Below are 25,425 nucleotides of genomic sequence, written 5' to 3'. Positions count from 1 at the left end.
AGTTGATCTAATTTTATACAAAGACAATTATTGAATGCTGCATACTAATGTGGGGAATAATGCATTAGAGAAGGGAAGTGGGGTGAGGGAAGATAAACGACCAAAATAACTTGAGAGTCGAGAAAAAACATTCCCCGACAAAGAGAGGACATAGGAAATGTATTCGTATAATCAAGACTGCCTTCCCCCCTTTGCTAAAATCAAATAAAAAATCGTGTTGAGAATTTGTACTTCTACATTGAAATAATGAATATGATGGCATGCGAAAACAGCTCTCAATCAATAACAATGACAGCTTCACCAAATCGGTGACGTGTATTCATTGAGCACTGGGACGGACACACGCAGACTCAAACTCCGGGGTAGGTGGCAACATACAAATATCCGCCGGACAATTGAAACCCCACGCTGCTCCTCGTAATTAATACCAAGCCGCGAGACATGGTCGCACAGTTCGGCCTTCAGACGCAAACTTGCGTGGAACAGGACGCCCCAGTTTCACCACAGGAGCGAGTTTCACCTGCACGGTGTGGAAGGACTGGCTGTCGTTGAGGCCTTCCACGTGGGCAGTTTTGCCCTGCATGAGGTAGGTGTAGACTGAAGGGTTCTGCTGAAGCTTCAGGGATGCTGTGGGGAAGGCAGACACACAGAGCGCGCAACACCAGTAAGGACATCAACAATGGTGTCAAGTTCCGTAGATGACTGCAGACCGACTTCAATCGTAAACCTGCTTAACAAATGGAATTCATCTTTAGAGTAAATCATAATTTGCTTACATTCAATTGCCACGTTAAGAAGACTATGAACCATATAGTAAACCACTGTAGTCTGCCCGTACTCCTTCAATGCAGGAGGAATAGCAAAACTACACGAACTCCCTCCTCAGGCACTCTTGTGGCTAGCAGATCTCGACCATGATCTTTTGCTCCTGAACATTTCCCATAATGTTAGGTTATTATCAATAGATTTGGAGGAAATAGTCACGTGATACTATTGGCGTCATGCGATAAGACAACGAACACATTCAGAACCCGTGCGGAGCAGTGCAGCCTCCCACGTTCGAGAATGGACCCCAGAGAGAACGAGGGATGGCACAAAACTGTGCTTGAAACCAGCATCTTTATTTATACTGAAGGAATCGGATAAGCTATAGAGCTTTTTTTTCACAGATGTCCAGCAGGGGCAGGTCAGAAAGTAAAAAAAAAACACAATAGTATAGGAAAGATTAGCAAATCACGAAGATAAAAAGAAAAAAAATGTATTTCACCAGATAAAAACTCACTGGGCTATTTTTCAGAAGTGACCTGGCCAGAAATGATAGCTCAACCAAGTGGCTTAGTCACGCAGATATGTATAGCAGCCAAATAATCTAAACACATATTTATAAATGTGGAGGGAAAAACACAGACGACCCGGAGAAAGAAATTACTTCCAGCGACCTACAGCAACAAAGCAGGGGACTGCACTGTCCCACCTACCCTGCCACGCAGAACAGAGTTTGTTGCAAGACAGTGCAAGTGATATATTTTTTTAATATCAGAGCTATAACCTTGCCAAATTAAGTGTAATTAAACTAAATGAAGTGACACGGGGGTTTTTGATAGTCATTGGTGACCTGACCGGTGACCGTGAACTTAATGCACTTGTAAGTCCGGTTTAATCACAGATTCAAAATGAGGATCTCATCTCAACGGTGCCTGTTCTGTGCTCTGACCTCTGAGCTACTCGGCCACCTTGTATGTACGTTGAACTGACTGTGCACTCTGCATAGCCAACTGTGCTGATTGGAGGTGCGGGCGAAGGGCAACAAACTAACCACTAAGAACAGTTCAACCTAGATTTTAAAGTGCATGGGTCCAGTGGCTTCCTTATTTTGGAAGAGCGTTCCAGACAGCCGAGAAGCACATCTGAAAGTGCACGATGGTTAGCCAAAAGCCGCTGTGAGGATGACTGGAGTTTGTGTGGTGGTTTATCACTTCTTGACGAGAAATGTGTGTAAGTTTTAAAATTAAGTTGTATCTATGGACACGAAAGCTGAACAAGGTTTGTCTTGTTTTATAAGTACAGTCGTCCCTAGCATAATGTGCGACATGCGTACTTGAAAAACAGCACGTAATTCGAATCGCACTGTATGAAGCCTATTTTCCCATAGACATACATGTTATATCAGGGGATGTGTTAGCGAAGGAACATTTCTATAATTTAATTATTGTATCCCTGGATTTACATTTCATTACAAAGGCTACGTAATAAGGAGTAACTCCAGGGCTTCTTGAACTCTTTCGTGGGATTTTTGTAGCAGCGCACAATTAAATAAAGGCATCTAAGATGACCACGCCCAGTCCGTGACAATAAGCACTTTCACGACGCGGTGACCCCGTCAGATTGAAATCTTAGCTGGTTAACCTGCGAAAGAGATTTTTTTTTACTTATAATTTTTATCATTGGAAACATTTTTCATTAAATTTAACATTTTTTTTCTTTTTTTCTTGAGAACTTAACTGTCAAACATATGGCGCAAGTGTGACGTGTATCCATAAAAGATAAATCGCGTAACTGGTAACTCGCACTATGGAGAGGCGGGGGCTTTACACGAAGGATGCCTGTATAGTAGACTCAGTGTTTGGATTCCTAGAGTTTCAACTTAAAACCACATGCTCCTTTTGCCACATTCCCACTGCCCCAAAATGCTCTCGTCATTCCAGGCTTCTCAAATGTTACTCATGGTCCATTTACGTAGTCCTCTGAGACTCCGTTGGCCTCTAACCCTCACCTAGAAGGCTTGGGGAGGCACCGGCCAGCAGCTGGTAGAAAATGTGGAAGTTCCTCTCCCCCTGAAGCTGGTAAACCACGCGAGACTTCTCCAGCAGGTCTGTCACACGCACAGCACGCTGTCACGCTCAATCACACAACTCAGAAGCATGGCTCTGGAATGCCAATGCCGGCTGGGCACACCAACATCACTCCTGTGTGCGTGCATACTAGTGGGACGAAGCGACCAAGCAAATTGTTCATGTACATTTGTTCATTAAAACGAAGCCAAATCGTAAATGACAGCAGCGGCACAGCGGTGGCTGTCTTGAAATATCAACACAAGTCTGGGTCAGGCACATTCATGATTATGAACCCCAAATATTGTAACACAACATGTTTACTAAGATGGCACCAAAGCATTTTATGAACATTTCATAGCTTGACAACACATGTTATCGTTGGCCTTTCTAGGTAAATAATATGCCTCAATTCGACAGAATAAGTGTAGGGAATGGCATGTCTCTCCGTGGATTCCTATCCTTGAGAGTTACATTTAAGCAGCGCTTGACTATGAGGCAAATACCTCTAGTAAACATGGCCATAATTACACAATAAATTCGAGCATTTGTGTTTCTACATTGAGAAATGTTTATTTTATCAGCTCTGTTGATGATTGCATAAAACATTTATGACCATAGTTTTTGTTGCCAGGTTTGGTTCAAGTGTTCATAGTCTTAGGTGTTTTCGGTAAAGTCACGTAGGTAAAACATTAAAATTAATAAAAGTAAAATAAAATGAAAATCACGACGTTTCGGAGGCAACACAAGTCTCCGTCATCAGGTTGGGACCGTCACAGCCAGATTTTCTGCATCAAGTGAGACTTGTGTTGCCTCCGAAACGTCGTGATTTTTATTTTATTTTACTTTTATTAATTTTAATGTTTTACCTACGTAACTTTACCGAAAACACCTAAGAATATGAATCCTTGCAGTCACGAAAGCTTCAAATCTAGAATTGGTTCAATTGTCCTTGCTCTCTGGCTCCTTCTTAGTGATTGTGTCGCCAAATTCACCAGCAATGACCTTTAACGTCTAAAAGTTCCTCTTTGCTTGGGTGTTTTTTCTAAATTACCTTATAAAATAAGGACCCAAAGTTAAGTTTGGTATACAATGGTTCCATAAAACTGAAATCAACTTGAACATTGCGTGCGTACTCAATCAATGATTCAGTTAACGATTAAATAAAACATAATACAAATCGGCTGATTGTAATGTAGTTGTTGTTCAATAAAGCCAAGTGTGGTGGGCCAAGACTGCATTCCGGTGACTTGGGAAGGTATTCAGTTTCCTCTGGCCATACATTGTGAGCAGGACCCTTCTTTAAAGCTATGATATGCAAATCATATTTTCTTACAAAATTAAAACCTATAAAACACTGTCATGAGATTAGTAGTATGCGTTGCGTGTTATTCATATGACACAATGATATCTCACGCGTACACGTTTCACTTGAAGATCCAACTTATGCACGTGACTACGGAGACAGAGTCGAGATGATTAAGCTGGAAATGTACACGTTTTGAGACAACTGTGACCTGGCTGGGTTTGCGTGGCGAGGCCTACACAAGTAGTTGGGCTTGCACTGTGGGCTTACAGTTTCGGATGATGCCTCCAACTGGGTCCCCTTTGAAGTTAAACTCAATGTCCATGTACTTGCCCTGTGGGACACACACCATTTGGGATTCATGAGCTGTCATCATCAGCATTTAGATATGTAAAAAATAAAGTCAATATGAAGTTGTAGCAAATAATACAATGAGAAAACATGTGTTCAGATCAACAAATATATTCTGATTAAAGTAGGACAAAAAACCTCAAATTAGCATAGGCACAATAGTCCAAATATCAAATAAATCAGTCAATGATTGTTCCAACCCCAAAGCTAGGGTCCCTGAATACATCTATATCAGGCAACACCGAAAACTTATATTTTAAAAATTTTTGACTACATTTCTCATTTTTATTCGTATTTGTATGCTTCCACCATTAGGAATCAAACTGGAACGAGCAAGCATTGAAATACAGCAGCTCTGCGCAGCACAAATTAGCATTGCAGGCAGAGGGGCATGCATCTTTTAGATGGAGGCTTGGTTGTCTATTTGTCACACATTTGTTTATTAATGAAGGAAGCTACTTTAACCATCTCCTTAGTTTCAACAAGTCTAGTGGAGTTTTCGTCTGTCGATATCCAGTGACAACCAACCCCTTTAGCTGGGGTGTCACAGCAACATTTTGTTCACTCAAATTCACTTCCAAGTGGCACGGATTCAATAGGGAATCCCACTCCTAACTCGCTGGCTGAAAGCTGTCCTCTGACATGGCCCGGATTGCCCCGTCCTTTTAAAGCGCATGTCACATTAAACTATGACAAAGGGGTGGTGGCCGAGTGGCTCAAAGGGGTTATAATGATGTCCCTGTCAGAGAGACTGAAATACCACTTGCCAAATTTGAAAACTTTAATTACTCAATCTTAATCTGCAAAGCAATCATCGCCCCCTAATAGAAAAAAACCTCGGTCGGAACCCTCTTGAAAAAGTTATGAGACTCAGTGAGGCTTTACTGGGTAAACAAGAATACATAATTTTAATAAGGCCAGGTGCTAATCCAAATAACCACATGACATTAAACCAAGTTCTCAAATATTGCGAGTTCATGGTCCCAGTACACAACAAATCACCAAATCATGACTTCATTGGGCCCAGAGAGCTGACAATTAAAATATACTAGTGGAATGACTCGTGAAAAAATAACCTTCTAGCGTTGCCCAAGTGAATACCATTAAGGTGACTCCAAAAGTATGTATGTGGTGACATCTTCAGGGGTCATCCCCTGGCAGGACCTGATGCTCGACTGACCGAGCACTTTTCTATGCCTCAGTGGTCAAATGTATTTTTTCAAATAACCTGTGCACCTCCAGTCTATGGGTTTTTTTTGGGCAGACCCTCAATGTACACCGCTGCTTATTGAGAAAGGATGCTAAGCCCCCCTGTTGAGTATGATTGATAATCATAGCCAGAATAATACAGCTTAAGGTTGAAATATATTTTAGAGGCATATGTAGAAAATAGACAAATATTATATAGAGCTCTTTAAATCGCAGTGGACCATGGTAGGGCAGCTGTATTTTATGACACGAAAATTAGGTATAACGTATTTAAAGTGTACATTTCATTCAGAAATTTGGATGAAAACTGCTTATATCGTATCAATATGACAGACGTGCAGTTGTAGTATAAAAGTGACATCAACTCCAAGCAAATATGTAAAAGCTGGTGCATCAGCAGGCTAAATAATTATGCAGCCAGAGGGCACGGTGCCTAGGCTGACTGCCAAGGCAACCCTCATGGAGGTGAAGTCTAGCAGCAGACTCGAGCATTTTGAATGCCATTGGTGGATTGTGGTGGATACATCGCTGGGGAAGAGGGGTGGTTTCCTCCATTGCCCCACATCTTTTTTAATGTCAGTGACCTGGGAGGTCCACCCGCTAATTCAATACAATTACGATTTACACAGCCTCGAAATGATACTGCATCTTAGTACATTAATCGTGGCGATAAGCAATGTTTAATGTCTCAAGTAGACAAGTCCATGGTAACCACTCTGACCAATGGCATCCCAGATGCTATGAGTCTCCTAATTTGCATGTATTCACGTGTGGTTGTTAGTTTTAAAAAGTCTCTAAAGCCAGTTTTGGAGCATGTCCCGCGAGCTGAACTGCCGTACATTCACTCTGAGTTTATTTTTGAAACCTTGTAATAAAAAAAGGGTAACGGTGTGCGTGTGTGCAGATGCATTGTGGCATACTCACAAAGCGCGAAGAGTTGTCATTACGGATGGTTTTAGCATTTCCAAACGCTGTAAAACAACAGTAAAAAAAACATTCCTTGCATGTCGTTAAAGCATAGGCGCCAGGTAGTTGCTAGGCGTGGCCGTTAGCAAAGTGCAAAGGTGGCACCTGGCGTGCGAGCGTAGCAGAATCCAAAGGCAGGTACAATAACCAAGCTGCCTCCTCCCAAGTGTATCACACACACGCGTGCACGCACGAGAGACAAGTGTGTGGGGCTCTGGAAAATGGCGATGCTAGGGCCTGAAAAAGGCTTACAATTAATTAAATCACGACGTTTCGGGCGCAACACAAGCGTCCTTCTTCAGGTGGGGACAACGTAGCGAAAGCACAACCGCTTAAGTGTGTCCCCACCTGCAAAAGGACGCGTGTGTTGTGCCCGAAACGTCGTGATTTTATTATTTTAATTCTTTACCTACGTGACTTTACCGAAAAAAACAAATCGAGAACCTGAAAAAGGCATTCATGCACAACCACAGATGCGCTGGAAAACAGTGGCCACACACACACACAGTGACGATGTGAGATTTGAATACTGTGGAACTGTTGGCAATGGTAGGTGGTGGATCAGTGATAGAGTGAGCCTCTCACAATTGGATGGTTGCGAGTTCAAAAGTTAAAAGACTGGTTTTGGGTTCACTCAGCCTATCATCACTCCGGGGCCAATACAGTTCAGTATCAATTTTCGGGAAATAAACATTGGTTGTCATCTGGATAGCCCTCGTCATAGGAATGTGGAATTTCCACCACTAGCTTATAATTCACACTAAATGCAACGCTAAAGTGCTCCATTGTCATGTTTTGTCAATGTGTTTTGACTTTAGCCCTTTTACTTGTCCAGTAGGTGGGTAACTGCAATTATGTTTTAAGCTATCCATAACTAAATATGGAGGGAGTGGTGGTGCAGTTATTGGCACAGTGCACTATAAACTGCACTGATCAGCGTGGTGGAGTGCGGTCAAACATCCTGCACAACCGACCTGGCGTGGCGAGGCCTTCATCCAGCAGTGGATTGACAATGGGTTGAAATTATTTGTATAATAATGTATCTAATTTTAAACAATTTTAACTGACAGGGTGTTTTCATCTACTTAAATAAAAAAAAAATATATGGACTGAAATCAGTGGCAAAACAGATGTGGCAATGTTTTTTTTTAAAGATGATTTGCAATCAAGCTCATTTGTGATGAGCTGAAATTGAAAATAAAAACAGGACTCCCAAGTTAATCTTTCAAACACAAGTACCTGCTTTGATATGAAAGATCTAAATTAACTTAAGTTAAATGCCAATAATCGCTCATTCCCTTGGTTAAAAACAGGACCGACACAGAATTCATGACATCATTGATGACAACAATGAGATGAGAGAAGTATGAGGAAGTTGCAGGAAAATGACCTTGCTAGAGACCAGCAGAAACTTGGTTCACATTTATGCCCCTGGGCTATAAAAGGGCACCACATGCAGCACACAGCGAGAGTTGTGACCCACGCAGCCACCACAATAACCACTTTTATGAAGCATCATCTCCTGCACGACTCGGCTAATTTAAAACACGAGCAGTAGCCCCCACCAAATTTATTATTTCCACGGTAAATTGAGGACGCCATCAATCCAGGTGTTCCGTGCAGTGTTATACTTACATTTTCACAACACTTACAAAAAGGTATTGTTCATAGACTTGTAATTAAAATTAAAGTGGTGTGATGGGAATTTGTATCTTTTCCATACTACCAACACCTGATACCATGCGATGAAGCAAATAAATTGCTGGCTGTATTGAACACCTTATCAGAACACCGCAATTGCCCATGCATAATTGAATATCAAATACGTTAATCTCACTGCTGGGCATATTAAAACATGTACATCTAAATAGCATGGGCAACTCCTATGACTAATTGGGAATGGGACGCAAGCGTAGGATTGATCACCCTGTCGCTGGCCGCCTTTGGGGAGGGTGTATAGTATGAAAGGCCGAAACACCCTAGGAACCAAAGGGTCACTACTGACGATGCGCTCCCCAAATTTCACCAGGCTCACTGTTCATTAACTCTTGGAAGTGCTTGCACAAAGGATAGTAACATCTCATCCTGTGTTCTTTGGAATCTGAATATAACAGGGAAGCATATGTTGTGGATTATAGTTTTAAACACGATTGTTGAGCACAGAGCCAAAGGCCCAAAATACCAAACTGCCAGCAAATCTGCAGCCCTCGCAGAGTTGCAATAGATAAGAGCGAATTCCAGAGTCGAGCAGAGCGAGGGGACAAAAGGGAGCCTGGCATCAGCTCTCAAACTGAGCGATGCGTCGCTGATGCCCCATATAACTGTAAGACGGCCCAGCCTTACAAGTCAAGGGTTCAGAGGCCAATACACTGGAGGGCTCTCGCACTTGCACACAAAGCTCAGGAGCGGTTCGTTAGGGTCACTGGAAATACTGTACTACTCTATTGATTGAAAAGAGTAAAGGTGGATAAAAAGGTAAAAGTGCAGGGCTGAAATTTCTCGCTCAAGTCACTGTTGGCCGGAGGGCCGCCGCCCCCACCCCCCTCCCTGCCAAGTAGGGGAAGCTCTAAAAAGCCCCTCTAGAGATGAAGAGAATAAGGAAGGGGACATTAAATAAATACATTGTCAGAACCCTTGGAGATGCAATACATTCGTCAAGAGACCAAGTTATAAAAATGATGAAAAGGACACTGTGCTATGATAAAATTAAATTTTAATGAATTCAGGTTTTGAGAATTTAATGTTTTTGCTAACCCGTCCATACCGGATTGCTGACCCACCCCGACTGGACATCTGTAAAAGAGAGCTTCATAGCTTATCAGATTCCTCCAGTCCAAATAAACATTCTGATTCTGTTTTAGCCCCATGTGGTAAGAATCCCATATATGTACAACAGTGCTATCCATGTTGACTCTGCTATCCACTCTGTCCCTACTGACATAACATCGGGCATGCGACCCGATTGTAATGTATGTACTGCTGAAACTTCTTTCACACCGTACGTAGCCAACCATGCTAATCAGAGGTGCGACTGCCTGGGGACGGGTATAGGTGGATAAGCAACAATGTCGGATACGTGAACATTTATCGAAAATTACAGTTACACCACCATACACAAAAAGGTTAGCAGGCAAAAATGAAGCGCAAACTGCTTGAAAGTGACTGCACGCGAAACTAAGAACACACCACTGCATGTAAATGGCTGCGTTTGTGAACGTCTATGGAACATGACAGTTATACCACCATGGACAAATACTTCAATGCGTGGAGGGGGGCGATCCATTGCTTAGTATGGACATGTGACGGTCAGATATGCGAAGTTGTACTGTACATATACACAATTAGTTTTTTACCCCTTTATCTGGCAACAAAACTGACACCTTTTTTTACAAGGAGTCATGTTTGCATTGACCACAATACCTGCGGTCGGAATGCAAACAAAAAACACAACTCTGATAATGTATGCACTGTCCTTGAAATTGATTGGTCCACACCCGAGACAGCTTTTCTTAGAGCCTAGTCTCACATGGTGTTGGACCAGATGACGCCAAAAGGTGCACAACTCAAAGACAATGCACCATCAGAGTATGAGAGCTCGGGGTAAAAAAAAGGTGTCAGTTTTGTTGCCAGATAAAAGGGTAAAAAAACCAATTGTCATATTTTGCTACTGGCAAAGGAGGTTCCAATGGTGTACATATACAGTCCAGGTCCATGGTGCGTGCCGCCATGCTGACGGGTACGTTGGGAACCGTGTGCGTGGACTTGCCTTCGAGGACCGGGTTTGACTGCAGCAGTTGCTCCTTCACCTTGTTCACCTCCTCGCCCTTACCGCACACGGCAGCCACGTAAGACATCACGTACTTGCTGACCTCTGAAACACAGACGCACATCCGCCCACAACGAGCTCCTTTGGCAAGTTTGTTATTCGCACGGTTGGCCATATACTGTGCGAAAGAAGTTCAACATACATACATTATAAGGTCGCACTCATTACACACAACGTGCTTGCCACAAATTAACCACAATGCCTTGCTGATCTCGTCAAAGAGCATAGACCATCACGCGAACTCCGGTCATCCTCGCAGCGGCTTCTGTCAAGCCATGGGCCATGAACTGTATGAATTTGGTAGAATCTTTTTGTGAAATTTTCGGTTTAAGATAGAATCCCATGAAAGCGTGAAAACAAACTCAATGTGAATCGGGCCGACAGTGATCCAAATCCTAAGTCCCCTTGATTGGTCAATGCCACAGGACTCAAAGATTTGCCCTTCTGCTTGACAATCCAATGTTAGGGCATAGAGATGGGATCAGATGCTCTGTGAAGCCTCAACAACACCCAATATAAAAAACCACATCCAACTGCAGGCAACGCAATATAACACAAGCAGTTGTGATTTCAAAGGCTGAATATTCTAGATGGGTCAATACATAAAAAAGTGTCGACCTGTCTCAGCATGAATAATTTATGATAATTCACTACAGATATATATATCAGAATCAAAATCTGTATTAATCCTCGAGAAATCCTGGATAAAAAAATATAAATGCAAGATTTGTTTTCAGCATTTAAGTTGTCTGCTTTCTATTAACTTGTAAAACAACCAATAAACAACAAAGGGCTTCCTCTGGAACAAACAATCTCTGTGCTAGATTCGAAGCTTTCGTGACTGCAGGAATTACTGTTTGGTTCTTGCGGTAAAGTTACGTAGAAAGATATTAAATTAAATAATAGAATATGACGTTTCGATTGCAGAGAGAGACTCACACAGAGACAAACAGAGAGATAATATCTCTCTGCGTGTGTATGTCTGTGTGTCTCCGTGTCGATGTGTTGTCTCTCTCTCAAATTGAGCAATCTTTGGAAGAACGTAATCAACCAGGTGGGGTGTTGACTCTTGTGTTGGCCAACTCTCTGTGTTGTATTGCATTATATTTCCAAGTTTACTATGTTTGTTTTCTCACTCATTTGTACCTGATGATGGTTGCTTGTGTTGCAATCGAAAAGTCGTATTCTATTATTATTTTATTTTATTTCTTTCTACGTGACTTTGCCGAAAGAACCAAAGAGTAATCTCCGTGTTGCTGCACTCACTGTGGTGCGGATATTGAGTGCAGAGTGCATCTGTGTGTAAGTCAGCATTGAACCTCTCATCAGTAATGAGCATGCTTCAGTTCATCACGCTAATCAATCTCCAACCTCTCTGAAGGACGATGTTTGTTTATGTTTATAATTAACCGACACTGCTTATTTTAACATTTATGAAAATGTTGTAAGAATGTGAATCTCAATTATGCTGCTGAAGTCGAGGATGTTTTTTTTCAGTCAACAAAGCAGCAAAGTGCATATCACTCGTTTGTTTTGCAGTCACTCGTAAGTGGGAATTCAAACACAACCAAAGTTTAACTTGTCAGTTAAGCTCAGATAAAAAAAAAAACTTTCTGTTACAATAACCCTATTAGCATTGTTAAAAACAGTTGCAATGGAGAGAAAAAATGAGCATGTATGCATCACTATATTATATGCGGGCAGCTGACTAATCTAAACAAAATCAATGCTGTGAAAGAAAGCCTCAGTTCTGTTGGCCCTGCATTGATCACCCTCCTCTATGTTACCATATAAGGCCTCTCTTGGGTAGACCCAGCCAATACCAAAGTTGCCATAGACACTGAAATTTTACCCCAGTGCAAGGGTTAGATAAAGGCATGTCTGAGGTCCCATGTGGTTCCATAACTCCGGGAGAGTGGGCTATGGGTGCAGAGGGGGCGGGAGGCTGAGTGGGAATGTGGCTTTGAGGGGAGTGTGGGGGGGAGGCATGTGAAGAGAAGGAATCATGAGTGAGGCGAGGTGAGAGAAACAAGAAAATGGACTATGGAGCAGAGGAGACCATGAACACCCAGAATCACTATAAATAATGGAAATGACACAGACACTCCTGTAGTTGTGACATCACCTGCATTTGTTACAATCCGTTGCTGTTAGAAGACTGGCAAAAATAATGCCTGTCAAAACACACACTTCCCGGCCCTAGTGTTTCTGAAAGCTTCAAGGGAATGTTTAATAGATAATTACACAGGTGCCCACAATAGATTCCTAGAAGGTTATCTCCATATATATAAGTTGTGATTATGTGTGTCTGTTCAAAATGTTTAGCGTACTTCCCGACATGCAACAAACTTGAAATTTGCCATGTGGGTACTTTCCAGACTGTACACCATGCACAAATTATAAAAAATACACTTTTTTGGGGGTGGGGGGGCTCAATAATGCAGATATTTTTTGCACGGCAAGTGAGCTGTGACGTCACATCTGTCACGTGACCCGCGCACGTGGAAGCGTAACGCATTGTAGTGTAGCAGGTAGCGCGCCGCGCTACCAAACCCGGCGACCCAAGTTCGATTCCCGCTCACGGCCACCACCGGTGACGATTATTTTAACCGGTCCTGGGCCTCCCCTAGGTCGACTCAGCCTCAAACAAATAACTGCTGTGGTGTGAGAACATCGCCACTGGGGATACAAAGGAGACCGGGCGTGGTGGTTCCAAGTCCCGGGCGAAGCCGGGTAGTACAGCTAGTTACTGTATAAAGAATGGATCTTGCAGAAAGTGCAATGCTTAAGCAGAACGATTAAACTCAGTGCAACAATAATATTATTCAACATGATTACCTTCAACTATCACTGAGGAAAACATTCTTGGAAAAGTTATAAGGGTTGCAATATAATTAAATTAATTCACATTTTTTTTCAGCTGGTTTCCTTCCAAAATAAACAGCCCTCGTCCATAGTAAGACGAGCTCAGAGTCAAATAAGGCTGTGGCAGCATATGGGACATGCAATACTTGGCCAAGTTCCAAGCTCAGCTTAACCTAAACATAAAGTCGTGTGTGCATAAAACCCATCAGTCAATTACACTGAACGACTGAGAGGATGTGGATCCTATGCTTGTCATGAGACCAGCTTGAGGGCATTAGATGCGTAATTGCATAGCCGCCTGTCCAACGTTATGGGAGATCGCTGTAACGTGGGCAAAACGTCTGCAGCATTGTTGATCAAAACAGAGGCCACATTGTGCCACGCCCATGGTACACATTTGCAGTGAAATTCTAAATTGGACAGCCCTGGTGATTTTATAAATGCATGGCAGAGGTTCATTGTTTCACATGCAACAATTATACTGGTAGGGGCTGGGTGGGGAGGGGAGGGTGGGGCTGGGTGGGGGTTGGGAGGGGTGGGGCTGGGTGGGGAGGGGCTGGTCACCCCGTGGTGCCCTTATGAAACTCAACGTTTAACCTACTCACGCCGGTTTGTGCCCGCCCTCACAGTCGGCCATATTTGCGGAATACACCACGCCGCCGTTGACCCTGGCCATTGGCCGAGCAACGCAACGTTCCTACCAGCTCCCTCCGCAAGAATGTGTTAATTGCTGTTGCAAATGACACAACTGGTACTAAACATGAAAATATATTGAGCAGGGCCATTAAAAGCAAGCATGCAAAACAGTTTAAACACCATATAGACCACAAATAAATTAGTTTAACTATATACTAGAGGTCTTCAAAAAATATATACTAATTTTCTTTCGAACTCTAGCTGGGGAAATATCCGATTATTTAAGTAATCGATTAAACTATCAATTATTGGTTCGATTACTTGACTAATTGCACAACACAAAAATTGTTGGGGAAAAAAGTCTCACCTCTGTTCCCACATGTGCCACTGGATGGGAGGTGTTAGGCAGCGCTTGCCAATGTCATCAGCAGCCTCACGCTGGACGTGGCTTGTAGGGGTCTCCTGCCTTTGATGAGGCGTGATGTGTGGCGGGCTGCCATTCTTAAAGGGGCCCAAGTAATCGACCACAACAAAGGTCATCGATTACTTTCCAGCTCTATGTGCAACAATATGTTATCAATTAGTTCACATTTTATTCCTCAAAGTTGCTGCAATAAATACGCGCACGTCTGAGTGATACTATCCCATGGAGCGTGTATAGTAAATATGTTTACATGCGTGCGGTGCATAATCCATTGAAGGAAAAGACTCACCAATTAACCATCCTCCAGGGGCACATTTGAAAGATCTAAACATCGCATAGGATTGGCAGTGGTAGTGAACCAGCATAGATTATCATGTGCAATGGTGAATAGTTTAACTGGCAAAAGATCAAAGAGAACCAAAGCAACACGTCTGAATCACTCTCTACAATCCAAAAAATATTTGAAAGACCACACTTTTACGGTATCCCAAGTACAATAGTAAAATGCAAGTCATAGCACGCGCAGAGGGCCATTAGCAAGTCGACAACGATTCCAATGCCCGCGCCAGTAGTGACGGCTAACGGGACCACTGGTTCGCTGAGCACCGGCGTAATGTATGAATGTGAACTTAGTTCCGCATGAGCGACGCTGCTCTGTCATAGAGATCAGCTTCCACTGAAATCTGGAGAGATGATAGCCACACGTTTGTGATTTTTTTTTTTGGTTATAGAAAGCTTCTAAAACAAATTAACGTGACAAAATGAACTTGCTTTGTTTTTACCTCTGTTCTTGCATGCTGTTGTACAAATAACTTTTGAAAATACTGCAAGCAATAAGTTGCATCTTTCATTGCGAGCTTAACCGAACAACGAGACTTACTGGTGGAACGGCCTCCATTATAGGGAGCTCTGGAGGGGCCTTTCTAGAGGGTATTTAGATTTTGGCCTACAGTTCCACATTGCCCAGATGTCTTGTAAGGTACGAATACCCACACTTTATCCCACCAAACATGACCATGTCGATAAACTAACCGTGGCGTACCCATTTATCCAGTGGGCCCCAACCTTTTTGGCACCAGGGACCGGTTTCGTGGAAGATAATTTCTTTCACGGACTGGGGAGAGGGGGGGGGGTTTCATCATTGGGTCTTTTCCCCTTTTCAAAGAAGCTCACCAGCTACGTTTGTTTTTTACTCATTTTGGCTACTAGGGGTTGGAGCTTGTGTGGGGCTTACCAAAACTGTGACCGAGACAAGTGCGCAGAGCGGGAAAGAGGCGCGGACGGAAGTGGTCAATAATAAAATCATGGGGCGGGTTCCACGCGCAGGACTCACCGCTCTCACATCCTCCTGCTGTGCGGCCCGGTTCCTAACAGGCCACGGACCGGTACTGGTCCGTGGCCCGGGAGTTGGGGACCCCTGATTTATACCACTGCGTGGACTAGAGATAGGGGTATTTAAGGAACTTTCAACTGCCAAGCATTGAGATATGACCAGCGACCTCTGGATTAGAAGTCGCATGTGCTATAACCATTACACTGCGGCAGCTTCCTCCTGAGAAAGAATCTTCATAGATCACCGACTCAAAATAAGAGTTTCTAAAACTCAAAAGAACTGCAAATATGTATCATAGAACACTGCATTAGAAAAAGCAAAATGATGTATTGGCTCAAGTGGGCATGGGGTGGTGCTCATCTCACATGGCAAGCTTGGGCCTGTGGTGAAATTCCACATTCATGTGGCACTATTGGTCAACCACCACTGACAATTCAAACATTACTCAGTTATAGTCGGATACATGAAAAGGTTGGAAAAGTGAACAACTATATAAAATGACAGTTACACCACGCAAATAGGTTACTCGATAGAATAAAGTTCAGCCACTTTAAACATGGGAAAATCCTGCGCTGTTGCTTGGAAGTGAGCGCATGCACGCACAATTAAAATACATTACTCCACGCGAAAAGTTGGATTTGTGATTTAAATTGAAATGTAAAATGATGAGAGAGATAGAGAGCTTATCGAAGCTTGAGAAGCATCTGTTAATATGCTAATCCTCATGTATTTAATAGATTATTTACGTGTTTACTTAAGGTAATCATAAATTACCTGCGAAATGTGCTATTCACAAACATCGCTGGAACATATACCTTGCGAATAACGAGTGAATACTGTACATACATAACATCAGTGGCGGCTCCTGCTAAATTCTCTCAGGGGGGGCAAATGTCTGGATGATTGATAAGGATAAGGTCCACCCATGCAATGGATAAATTAACAGCTTAAGCATGTAAAGGCAACTTCACTTCTTTAATATTAATGAAAAATAAAGTGACTCTTACAATACATCTTGTGTGTTTCTATACTCACTATTAATACAATCCACTCAAGTTTCTTTTATTAAAGATTCCACTAGGTGGCGACAAATTATATTGTTGGATGAAACGTGCTTACGTATGATGACGTAAGCACGTTAGGGCGAGCCCTCCCGGAAGCCATAGAGAATGCATTGCAGCGCCCCCGTTCGAAAAAAAACATCTTTGAATGTAATTCTCAGCCGGAGTGAAATCGCCCAAAAAGAGGCGGTACTCCACAGAACGTGACATGACGCTGATTGGACTATATCCAGAGGCACAGTGACGGCTAGCGTGACTCTGTGGTTGAATGACATTGCTGGTGCGTCGCCCAATCGCCCTAATGAAGAAACCGCCCCTGCATAACATGCACGAATACAGCACTAGTCGTGGGAGGTCATATGGTCAAGACAGCCGGATGTGATGCTGGAATATGAGGTTCTACTCCTACTCAACATGCTTACCTAAAAAGCCTTGTCCAAAATTAAAACGGCTCTACAAATGCAATGTAACATGATCTCATTTCATTTGAAGCTAAGCATCTGCTGGAAAGGAAATGAAAGGGCGTTGAATGCTTTATTGCTTTGTCAGTCAACAACGAGGCAATCATTATAGGTGAACAAGCGAGTGAAACCATGGCTACAGGCAATGTTGTACACAGACTGAATGGATTTGCCTGACCTGTTATGTATGTTCTACAATACTCATTGCTTCCCAACTTTGTGCGTTGATAGGCAATACAATTAAGATTGTCTTTGCTACTCTGGGTGGTAAAATGTTTTGAAGATCAGATGCGAGTGGCAGGTTAACCAACGTTATTTTGTGGTGTAAGATAAATTGTCCTGGATCGATTTCACTTTGTACAATTATGGGAAAACTGCTTTATCCAACAACAAATCATTAATTTGAGGAAAAAAACATTTCAAATAGTTGTATGCAACATTGTTTTTGTTACAAGTGAGTGGTTAAGCATCCTGAGCATACACACCTGCAGCAGACAATTGTGCAGGTAAATTGTTCAATAGCGGTTACTTTTATGGTCTTTGTCATAAATTCCATCTGGGTTACTGACTATTGTGGCCCTTTGCAATAAATTTTCCACAATGTCAGCTTCATCCGCATGTGCAGCACGAACATCGCTAATGACGTCGTGTTGCTCCTGCACTGCCTGCAAGTGTACAGCACCACGATGTGACTGCTCCCAGGGTTGTCCAGCCTGCACTATTATTCGGTTATGGTGAGGTTTTTCTCATCATTTAAAGATTTGACCACTGCTCCCGCCTCGTTGAGTTGGGTAGCTGCCCACAGGAGTGTTGCACTTGGGCTGTGTTCATATTAATTTTATTTACTCATTTTAAAATATATATCTTTATTTTATCAGGTAAGGCCCACTGAGCTATATTGTGCTTTTTCCAAAGCATATTGGTCATAAAGTATAGCTAAACTAAGTGGCTTTTTCACGTGCAAATTTATAGCAGCCAAATACCATAAACGCATGTTTATAGTATAAATGTGGAGGTAAAAACCAGATGACTCGTAGAAAATTCCACACAACCACAAGAACATGCAAACTCCAAATATAGAGAGGCATCAAGGTCGGGATCAAACCCACGACCTCCTGTATACCAGGCGAGGTAGTTAACATCTCGCCACATTGTGTATCTCTGCTGTAAATAAAGTGCTTTGCTGCTTCTGCAACCTTTGTTGAAGTTATTATGCATGCCAAGTGCAACTCGCTATTGATAAGAACTAGTCAACATATTTGGTAAAATGACTTTCAACATATTTTAATACTGCAACTCCTGTCCTCCATATTTGTGCAAACCTTGTCATGATATATTTATTCGTTCCCTTCCTTTTGATGTCACCTATTATAAGTGGAAATGTCAACCTTGGATAATTGACAGGAAATTATATTTCATTGATACCAATTCAAAAACTTCACGTTGAAGTGAGGCCCTTAAATCGCAGGTACAGTATGTAGGAATATCTTATAATTAAGCAGCTGATTCAAACAGATGCTTCCTGATCCCTGTGAAATTGCCTCCATTTCCATGCATCGAGTGCAATTTATCTTTTGTTTTGAGCAATGCCACGTGTCTGTACCGTGGGACCCGACAGCTCCAATATGGATTAGGCTCAATGCCAAAAGTTTGCAGACACCGTGTCCTTGCAGCAGTAGATATACAATGCTGAGCCGTGGTCGTGCACGCCTCTCATCCGAAGACTGGAGGCAAGATCGGTGCATCATGCAGGGACAACACTTCAATGAGGATCTGATGTTTGCTTTCAGGAGGGTTCTGAGTTTGTATTCTTCATCTGGGAAAAAAACTGGAGTGCGTTGAGAACACTCGCAAGTGCTCATTGAGGAAAGGATACTAAAACTCAACAAACAGGTCTGAAATCTACTTGCTACAGGCAACGTGTTGTCTCGCTACTAGGCAACACACGTCGAGAGACATTGCACGTCCGATTATCACGGCTGGCTACGTACGGTGCGAAAGAAGTTCAACATGCTGTACATGCATTGTCGTGCGAGGTTAACTGCATGCACCACTCAACCCAGTAAAGCAGATAGATGAGAAATGGGAGCTGATTCCAAAACAGCGACTAAGAGTGCACAGGCCATAGAGATATATAATGGCAAGCCTTTGTTTCAGCACTAATTCTCGGAAAGTGATAAGATTGGTCTTTTGTACCAGGGTCACGGCAATAAAAAAAAAACGGTGCTTGTTTTACAATGGCAGGCAAAGCGAAGTCTGACGGACTAACATTTGGGAGTTGGTTGAGTCAAAATAAAGGTATGTTAAGTAATCCCATCATTCTAACATTCCTTATTTCAAATGAAAGCACGGTCCACTATTAAGCATTATAATACAGAGGACACACCTATATCTGTTTTCTTTAACATGATAGGAAATATTTGATAGAACGTGGGTAAAAGTTGCTAAGTTATGAAATGTTAAAAAGGTTTCCAAGAGATGTGTGTCTATCTGCTGGTGGATGAAGTTTTTCCCATGTTGATGCTATTACTGCTCAGGCTGTTTACATTTATTTGTTTCACAATGTTACCCTTTTAAAGTCTTTCAAATACAATAAATACAACAAATGAATCAAAATTTTCACGTAAAAATAATAAGGAGGAAAAATGACCATAATGTTGGTACAACGGTTGGCGTAACACAAATCAACAGCCTAATTTCCAATGGGGTGACACTTTCGAGGAAAATGTGTTGAATTGCCATCTTAAAACTTGGTGCACGTGCAAAGTTTGTGTTGGCATCAACGTTCATGTGATGTAATTTTTATTCTTTATTGTGCAATATTTCCCTCCATCTCCTGCAGTGCTACAGCATCAGTCTTGCTGAGAAGAGTGACAACGACTCTAACTCAACGTGTCCTACCGCGCGCGGTGTGCAGCCAACGTGTTCTCATACAATGTCTGCATTTATACTGTCCAATCGAAACCAATGTTTTTTCACATAAGTAGCCACATTGCAAAAATAACATTACCAGACTGCCACCATCTACCTCCTGGTGGGTGATTGCCAAAGCCGTAAAGTTGTCCTAAACTCAATTAATCACTCACAGCATTCAATTTCAGAAATTTTATTTGTAATAAAATGTGTTCAACTGGAGCATTTTAATTTTAATTCTAATTATGTTCTCATTAAAAATTTCCACATCACTTTATAGTTCTCCATAGGTTTTATGTTTAACATCACCTATCCCTCCCAATCAAACAAGCTTTGCAGAACGGTCCCTCTTTGGATGTTTTGCCCAAATCACTGAGTAATATTGCTATTTGAATAAAATACGAATGATTCCCAATGGAATCGATTCATCAATATACATTCTTAATCTCATGGATGCATACAAGAATGAGATTAAGAACCAATGTTTTCTGATTCGTATGTTATATTTTACTAGCATTTAGCCCGTCCAAGGATGGGTGTATTGCAGTAAATCTGAAACATGCAAGCAAAAAGCAGACCGCGACGTGATATTAATTGCATCAATTCGTGTGCAGTTTGTAAGGCTGCGGTGACACAGACCTATTTCATTTTAAGGTAATAATCCCTTGTTCATCATGACGTCTTTTTTACTTCTATATCTCAATAGCGTTACGGAGATCACGTGACGTGAGGGTTCTGCCTTTGCAGAGAGGGTTTTAAGTTGACGTTGATGAGGGGGGACGAAGCGCCTCGCCCCCCCCCCCCCCCATGTGGAGTGATGTCACCCGCTAATTATTATTAATGGAGGGGGGCGTCCATTAGGAGGATTATTAATAAGGGTGGCTGGTCGACGTGGAGTGACGTCACGCGCGTTACACACTGACATTCTTGGGTAAATAGAGTAGTCAATTGGTTTGCATCCCTCTTGCAGCCACTACCGTTCAGAACAATGGTTACAAATATCATCAATTCTTGAATCTAATCACGACAATGCGTCGATGGGTAGTGAATATTTTCACCCCTAATGCCCAGAGAATACCCAAAAGAGGGGGGGGAGGAAGACATTCGTGCTATTCATAGATCAGTAACCTACTTGCTGGACTGTCACCGAGAGACACCTTATGGCACAGCAGAAGAGCATCTTGTCCCTTGCATTTGACAATATTCTCTAACACCACCTCAGAGCTGCTGAACTAAAAGCATTCACCACTACATCCAGCGGCCAATTGTGGACAATATTGAAATATCATACTACACATTGATCTATTGCTGGATTGTGCACGATACATTTTTATCGCAATCTTGATTTCATCATTTTGAGCTAATCCCTCATGTGCAAGATGGAAATATTTGCCCATCGATACAGATGTTCATCAAAGTGGCCCGGTGGTTAAGAGAGAATTAATTGCATATAATGCCAGCAATGAGCCAACACACCATTGCGATTCTTCGGCCTTGTGAATAAAATATGAACTCCGACTCATTCCGTTTCGAGTAAATCGTTCTTTTCACCTAACCAATGACGGACATTGTCAAGCAATGCAATGGACAATTGTGCCAAGTGTCACTGTGGTTAAAGCACATGGCTCTCTGGCTTGGAAGTATGAGGGTTCAATCCTCGGTCGGAGGTCAAGCCAGCCCCTTTACCTCTCCAGGATTGAAAAAAAAGCACCTCTTTGTGGGAGGTCAAAAGCTATCAAGTGAATCGACCCGCTCAAATTAATTACATTTCCCCCAGTGTGAGCAGGAGGTGAGTACCCCCCCCCCTCCCCTCCCCCGAGTAATTTGAGTGAGAAACTACTTTCACTCTTTTTGAATGCGCAGGGCTTGCCGTCAATATGTCACTGTCAAAATATCACCGCTGTGAGCATCGCCCTGCAGAGACATTTTGTTGGAGCGGGTAATGCATAAGGCACGGAAATCTCAAAGCAATGCACACTACACTGCTCAAATTGCCCTTCTGTCCAAAAAACTACAGCCTCCATTCAAATTTACTTTCTGTACACTTCAATGGGTTCTTCTTTGGGTACCGCAAACTGGCGAAAGTCGCAAGGACAATTTACTGAGTCCAGGACTTCAGGGTGTTTTTTTTCCCATAATATTACTAAGAGGTCAGATCAATGTAAACCATTGTCACTGTTGTAAACCAAACAGCTTCTAGCTGTGTGTGAATGGCACCAACATCTTTATTGACATACAGTATACCAAGCCACTCGCACTTAATGACATACTGGATCCAAGCTTCGCTCATTAAATGTTCAGTCCGAAAAGTCAAGAGATGGCGTCTATGCTCAAACGTTTAACAAAGCAGAGATCAGTTTCCTCTGTGGTACATGTAAAATTGTCTCTCTTTGGCAAATATTTCTTAGTAAAAAAAGTAATTGTGTCAAGTAGAGTGTTCAACTCTATCAAGTGATCTCATGAGATCAACATTTTCCCAAACAGAAAGGTAGAGTTACAAAAGTAGATTAAAAGACGCGTAAATGTCCCAACATTTTTAATCTATCGAGATAGTATTGGAAAGAAAAAAATTTGGTTTGTTTAATTCAGGCTTCAACAAATTATCCCAGATCCATAGCTTCACTGTCAGCTCACTGTGGGTCCTGCCTCACAAGTGTGTGCCCTATGAGATCTCTTTTACCAGTGGCAAAATATAATAGTAGGTTTTTACCCTTTTAACTGGTACAAAACTGACACCTTTATTCAAGGCATCATGTTTGCAATGACCACAACACAAGTGTCATCTGGCCCAACACCAATGGGGACTAGGCTCTAAAGAAAGCCGTCTCGGGTGTGGGCCAATCAACTTCAAGGACAGTGCATATTATTATCCTTATCAGAGTTGCTTCTTTTTGTTTGCTTTTTTGACTACTTGTGTTGTGGTCATTGCAAACATGATGCCTTGAATAAAGGTGTCAGTTTTGTACCAGTTAAAAGGGTAAAAACCTACTATTAAGTGTGTGCCCAATGAGGAGTTTGGGAGTTGTCAAACATCACCACGTGATTCCACACCTCCCTGCACAATAACATCTTCCATCCCTCAGCTATCTCAAACAAAGAAAAACACACCTTATTACCTGGCTTTTAGAAGAAAAAAAACTGCCCAACGACGATCCTGATATATTACAACTGAATTTGCAACATTAAACCCCACTGGACATTTCAAGCCACAAATGTGGATGTGTATACGGCAATAGGATGATGAGCTGCTTCAACATGTGGTTAGGGGCTGTCCATAAATGACGTCACGCACCTGGGGGGGGGGGTCAAACATTTGTGACGATGTGTGACGAGGGGGGAGGGGGTTTGAGAAATGTGACGTCACATCAAAATGCGCAACTTTAAATAAATACTGTATAGACAACACGTTCTACTTAATTAAATAGATTAATAAATGTTTTCTCCTACAACATTAGAGTGCAGCGCCACATTAAATACGCACTACAATGACAATAGTTTAAAGCGATTTGAAACATGATTTATTTATTGGGGGGGGGGGGGGGGGTGCAGAGCTTTGTGACGTCATATTTAAGGGGGGGGGCTAACTTTTTGTGACGCCGTGTGACGATGGGGGGAGGTGTCAAAACTCGTCCAAAATCGCGTGACGTCATTTATGGACGGCCCCTTAAAAGCAATTCTGAAAATGGAAATCCACCACATACGATACGAATACCTGAACCAGAGTGCTCAGTAAAAGGTAACTAAACAACTCGGCGTTTCCGACACAAATTTTTGTTGAATCCACCGTGCCTTTTTTTTAATGCCCGTCCTACGTGTATACGACACTGCATTTGTTTTCGCTTTACCGTAGTTTATATGAAATCCAATTACACAGCAAATGTATGTAGTTGTGCAGCTTTGCAAAGGATTGCATTGTTACCCATTTAGTTTTGAAATCCTGCATGAGCCTCATTTTCTCTCTCAGACATACACTATTTCATCGGAATCCTGCAACAACACCGCCCAGTGTCTCAAATGTAACCTCGCTCCCTGCCCGAACGGCTTCTGAAGGTGACTGTACGTCCGAGGGTGGCGCGGACACGCACGGGCGAAGCCCTGTGTCTGTGTGCGTGACACAACAAACACTTACTGAATGGCTCCCACAGCCCTTTGACTGCCCATTTAAGCAAACGCAACGCATGAGCGGGCTGCAGCACTGCCCCGCTGCACGTGCGGCATTGCGGCATACGCACTCGGGCGCGCTCGGTCTCTCCTCGCTCTCTCTCACAAAGCAAACGGTAGCGGGGGAATGACCGAGAGGCTTCCTCTCGAACCTATTCACGTGCGGGTTGAGCAACTGGCCCATGCAAGTGCGTTGTTCCACGGACAGAACACTTATCCAAGCAGAAAACTAGTCAACTAATCATAGACGGGAGAAGCGGTGGGGGGGGGGGCATTCCTATACATGGGTGCAATGTGCGCAGAGTCATGGCTAATGGTACCACCCAAAGTGGTTGAATCATTATTTGCATTCCACGAGGTGATTAACGTGGTAGCCTCTTGAACTAAAAAAATGTTCCACGAAAGTAAAAAAAAGACCTGAACACAGAAAAGTAACAAAAATTGCCTTTTTTCAGGGAGCCATTAGGCTATATATTGCGATGCCCAGGATCTATGTCCATCCATCTATCTGTTCGTCTGAGGACATTTCACAAGTTGTCAAGGGAATTACAAATCCCCTCGACCAATTGAAAAACAACTTTACGCAGCTTAGATACATCATCATTGCTCAGATGTGAATGGTCTTTTAGGCAAGGTGGGTGACAACATATTCTCAATACAGCATTTTTTACGAGTAAAACAAATGTTATTCTGTGCTCAACCACAAATAGCGAATGTGTTGAAATGCGTGCAAGCGAGTGATTATAGACCGCGCATTCCTCACGTAAATAACTGTCTCTAAGCACGTGCGATTTTGCATTTCCAAGACTTTATATCGTTGAATCCAACACACAAAATGGAGTTCCCCTTAGTGGACTGCCTTCCCAGCTTGTTACATAATTTGGACATGACCGAATTGCATTTGGGTAGCGCCCGTGGCACAGCCAGCTTCACTTACAATCATCGGGTGGCAAAATTAACTCCCTGTCATTCATCCCCTCAGGATTTAGAATATTTTCAGAGAATGACTCCCGCCATAAGAATGTGGATCATTCTACCACTGCCTCAGAGCTGCTAATGTGGATGAACACTTGAGTACTGAG

The 25,425-nt window shown here is 42.6% G+C and overlaps 1 protein-coding gene across 3 annotated transcripts in view; it reads right to left on the bottom strand.

Annotated features, from left to right (window-relative positions):
- The window catches only part of LOC133345392 (unconventional myosin-Ib-like), a 105,350-nt gene that overhangs the window by 56,585 nt on the left and 23,340 nt on the right, over window positions 1–25,425 (bottom strand). For all 3 annotated transcript variants that reach the window (XM_061556099.1, XM_061556100.1, XM_061556101.1), the window contains exons 5-9: window positions 10,430–10,534; window positions 6,622–6,668; window positions 4,408–4,471; window positions 2,774–2,872; window positions 521–627 (exon numbers count right to left, since the gene is read on the bottom strand). In XM_061556099.1, the coding sequence (XP_061412083.1) occupies window positions 521–627; window positions 2,774–2,872; window positions 4,408–4,471; window positions 6,622–6,668; window positions 10,430–10,534 (422 nt within the window). The remainder of the gene's footprint in view (window positions 1–520; window positions 628–2,773; window positions 2,873–4,407; window positions 4,472–6,621; window positions 6,669–10,429; window positions 10,535–25,425) is intronic.

Source organism: Lethenteron reissneri, chromosome 21 (assembly GCF_015708825.2).
Source record: "Lethenteron reissneri isolate LAM-NWPU_2019-01 chromosome 21, ASM1570882v1, whole genome shotgun sequence".
Lineage (NCBI taxonomy): Eukaryota > Metazoa > Chordata > Hyperoartia > Petromyzontiformes > Petromyzontidae > Lethenteron > Lethenteron reissneri.
This window is presented reverse-complemented; position numbering and strand designations above follow the sequence as displayed.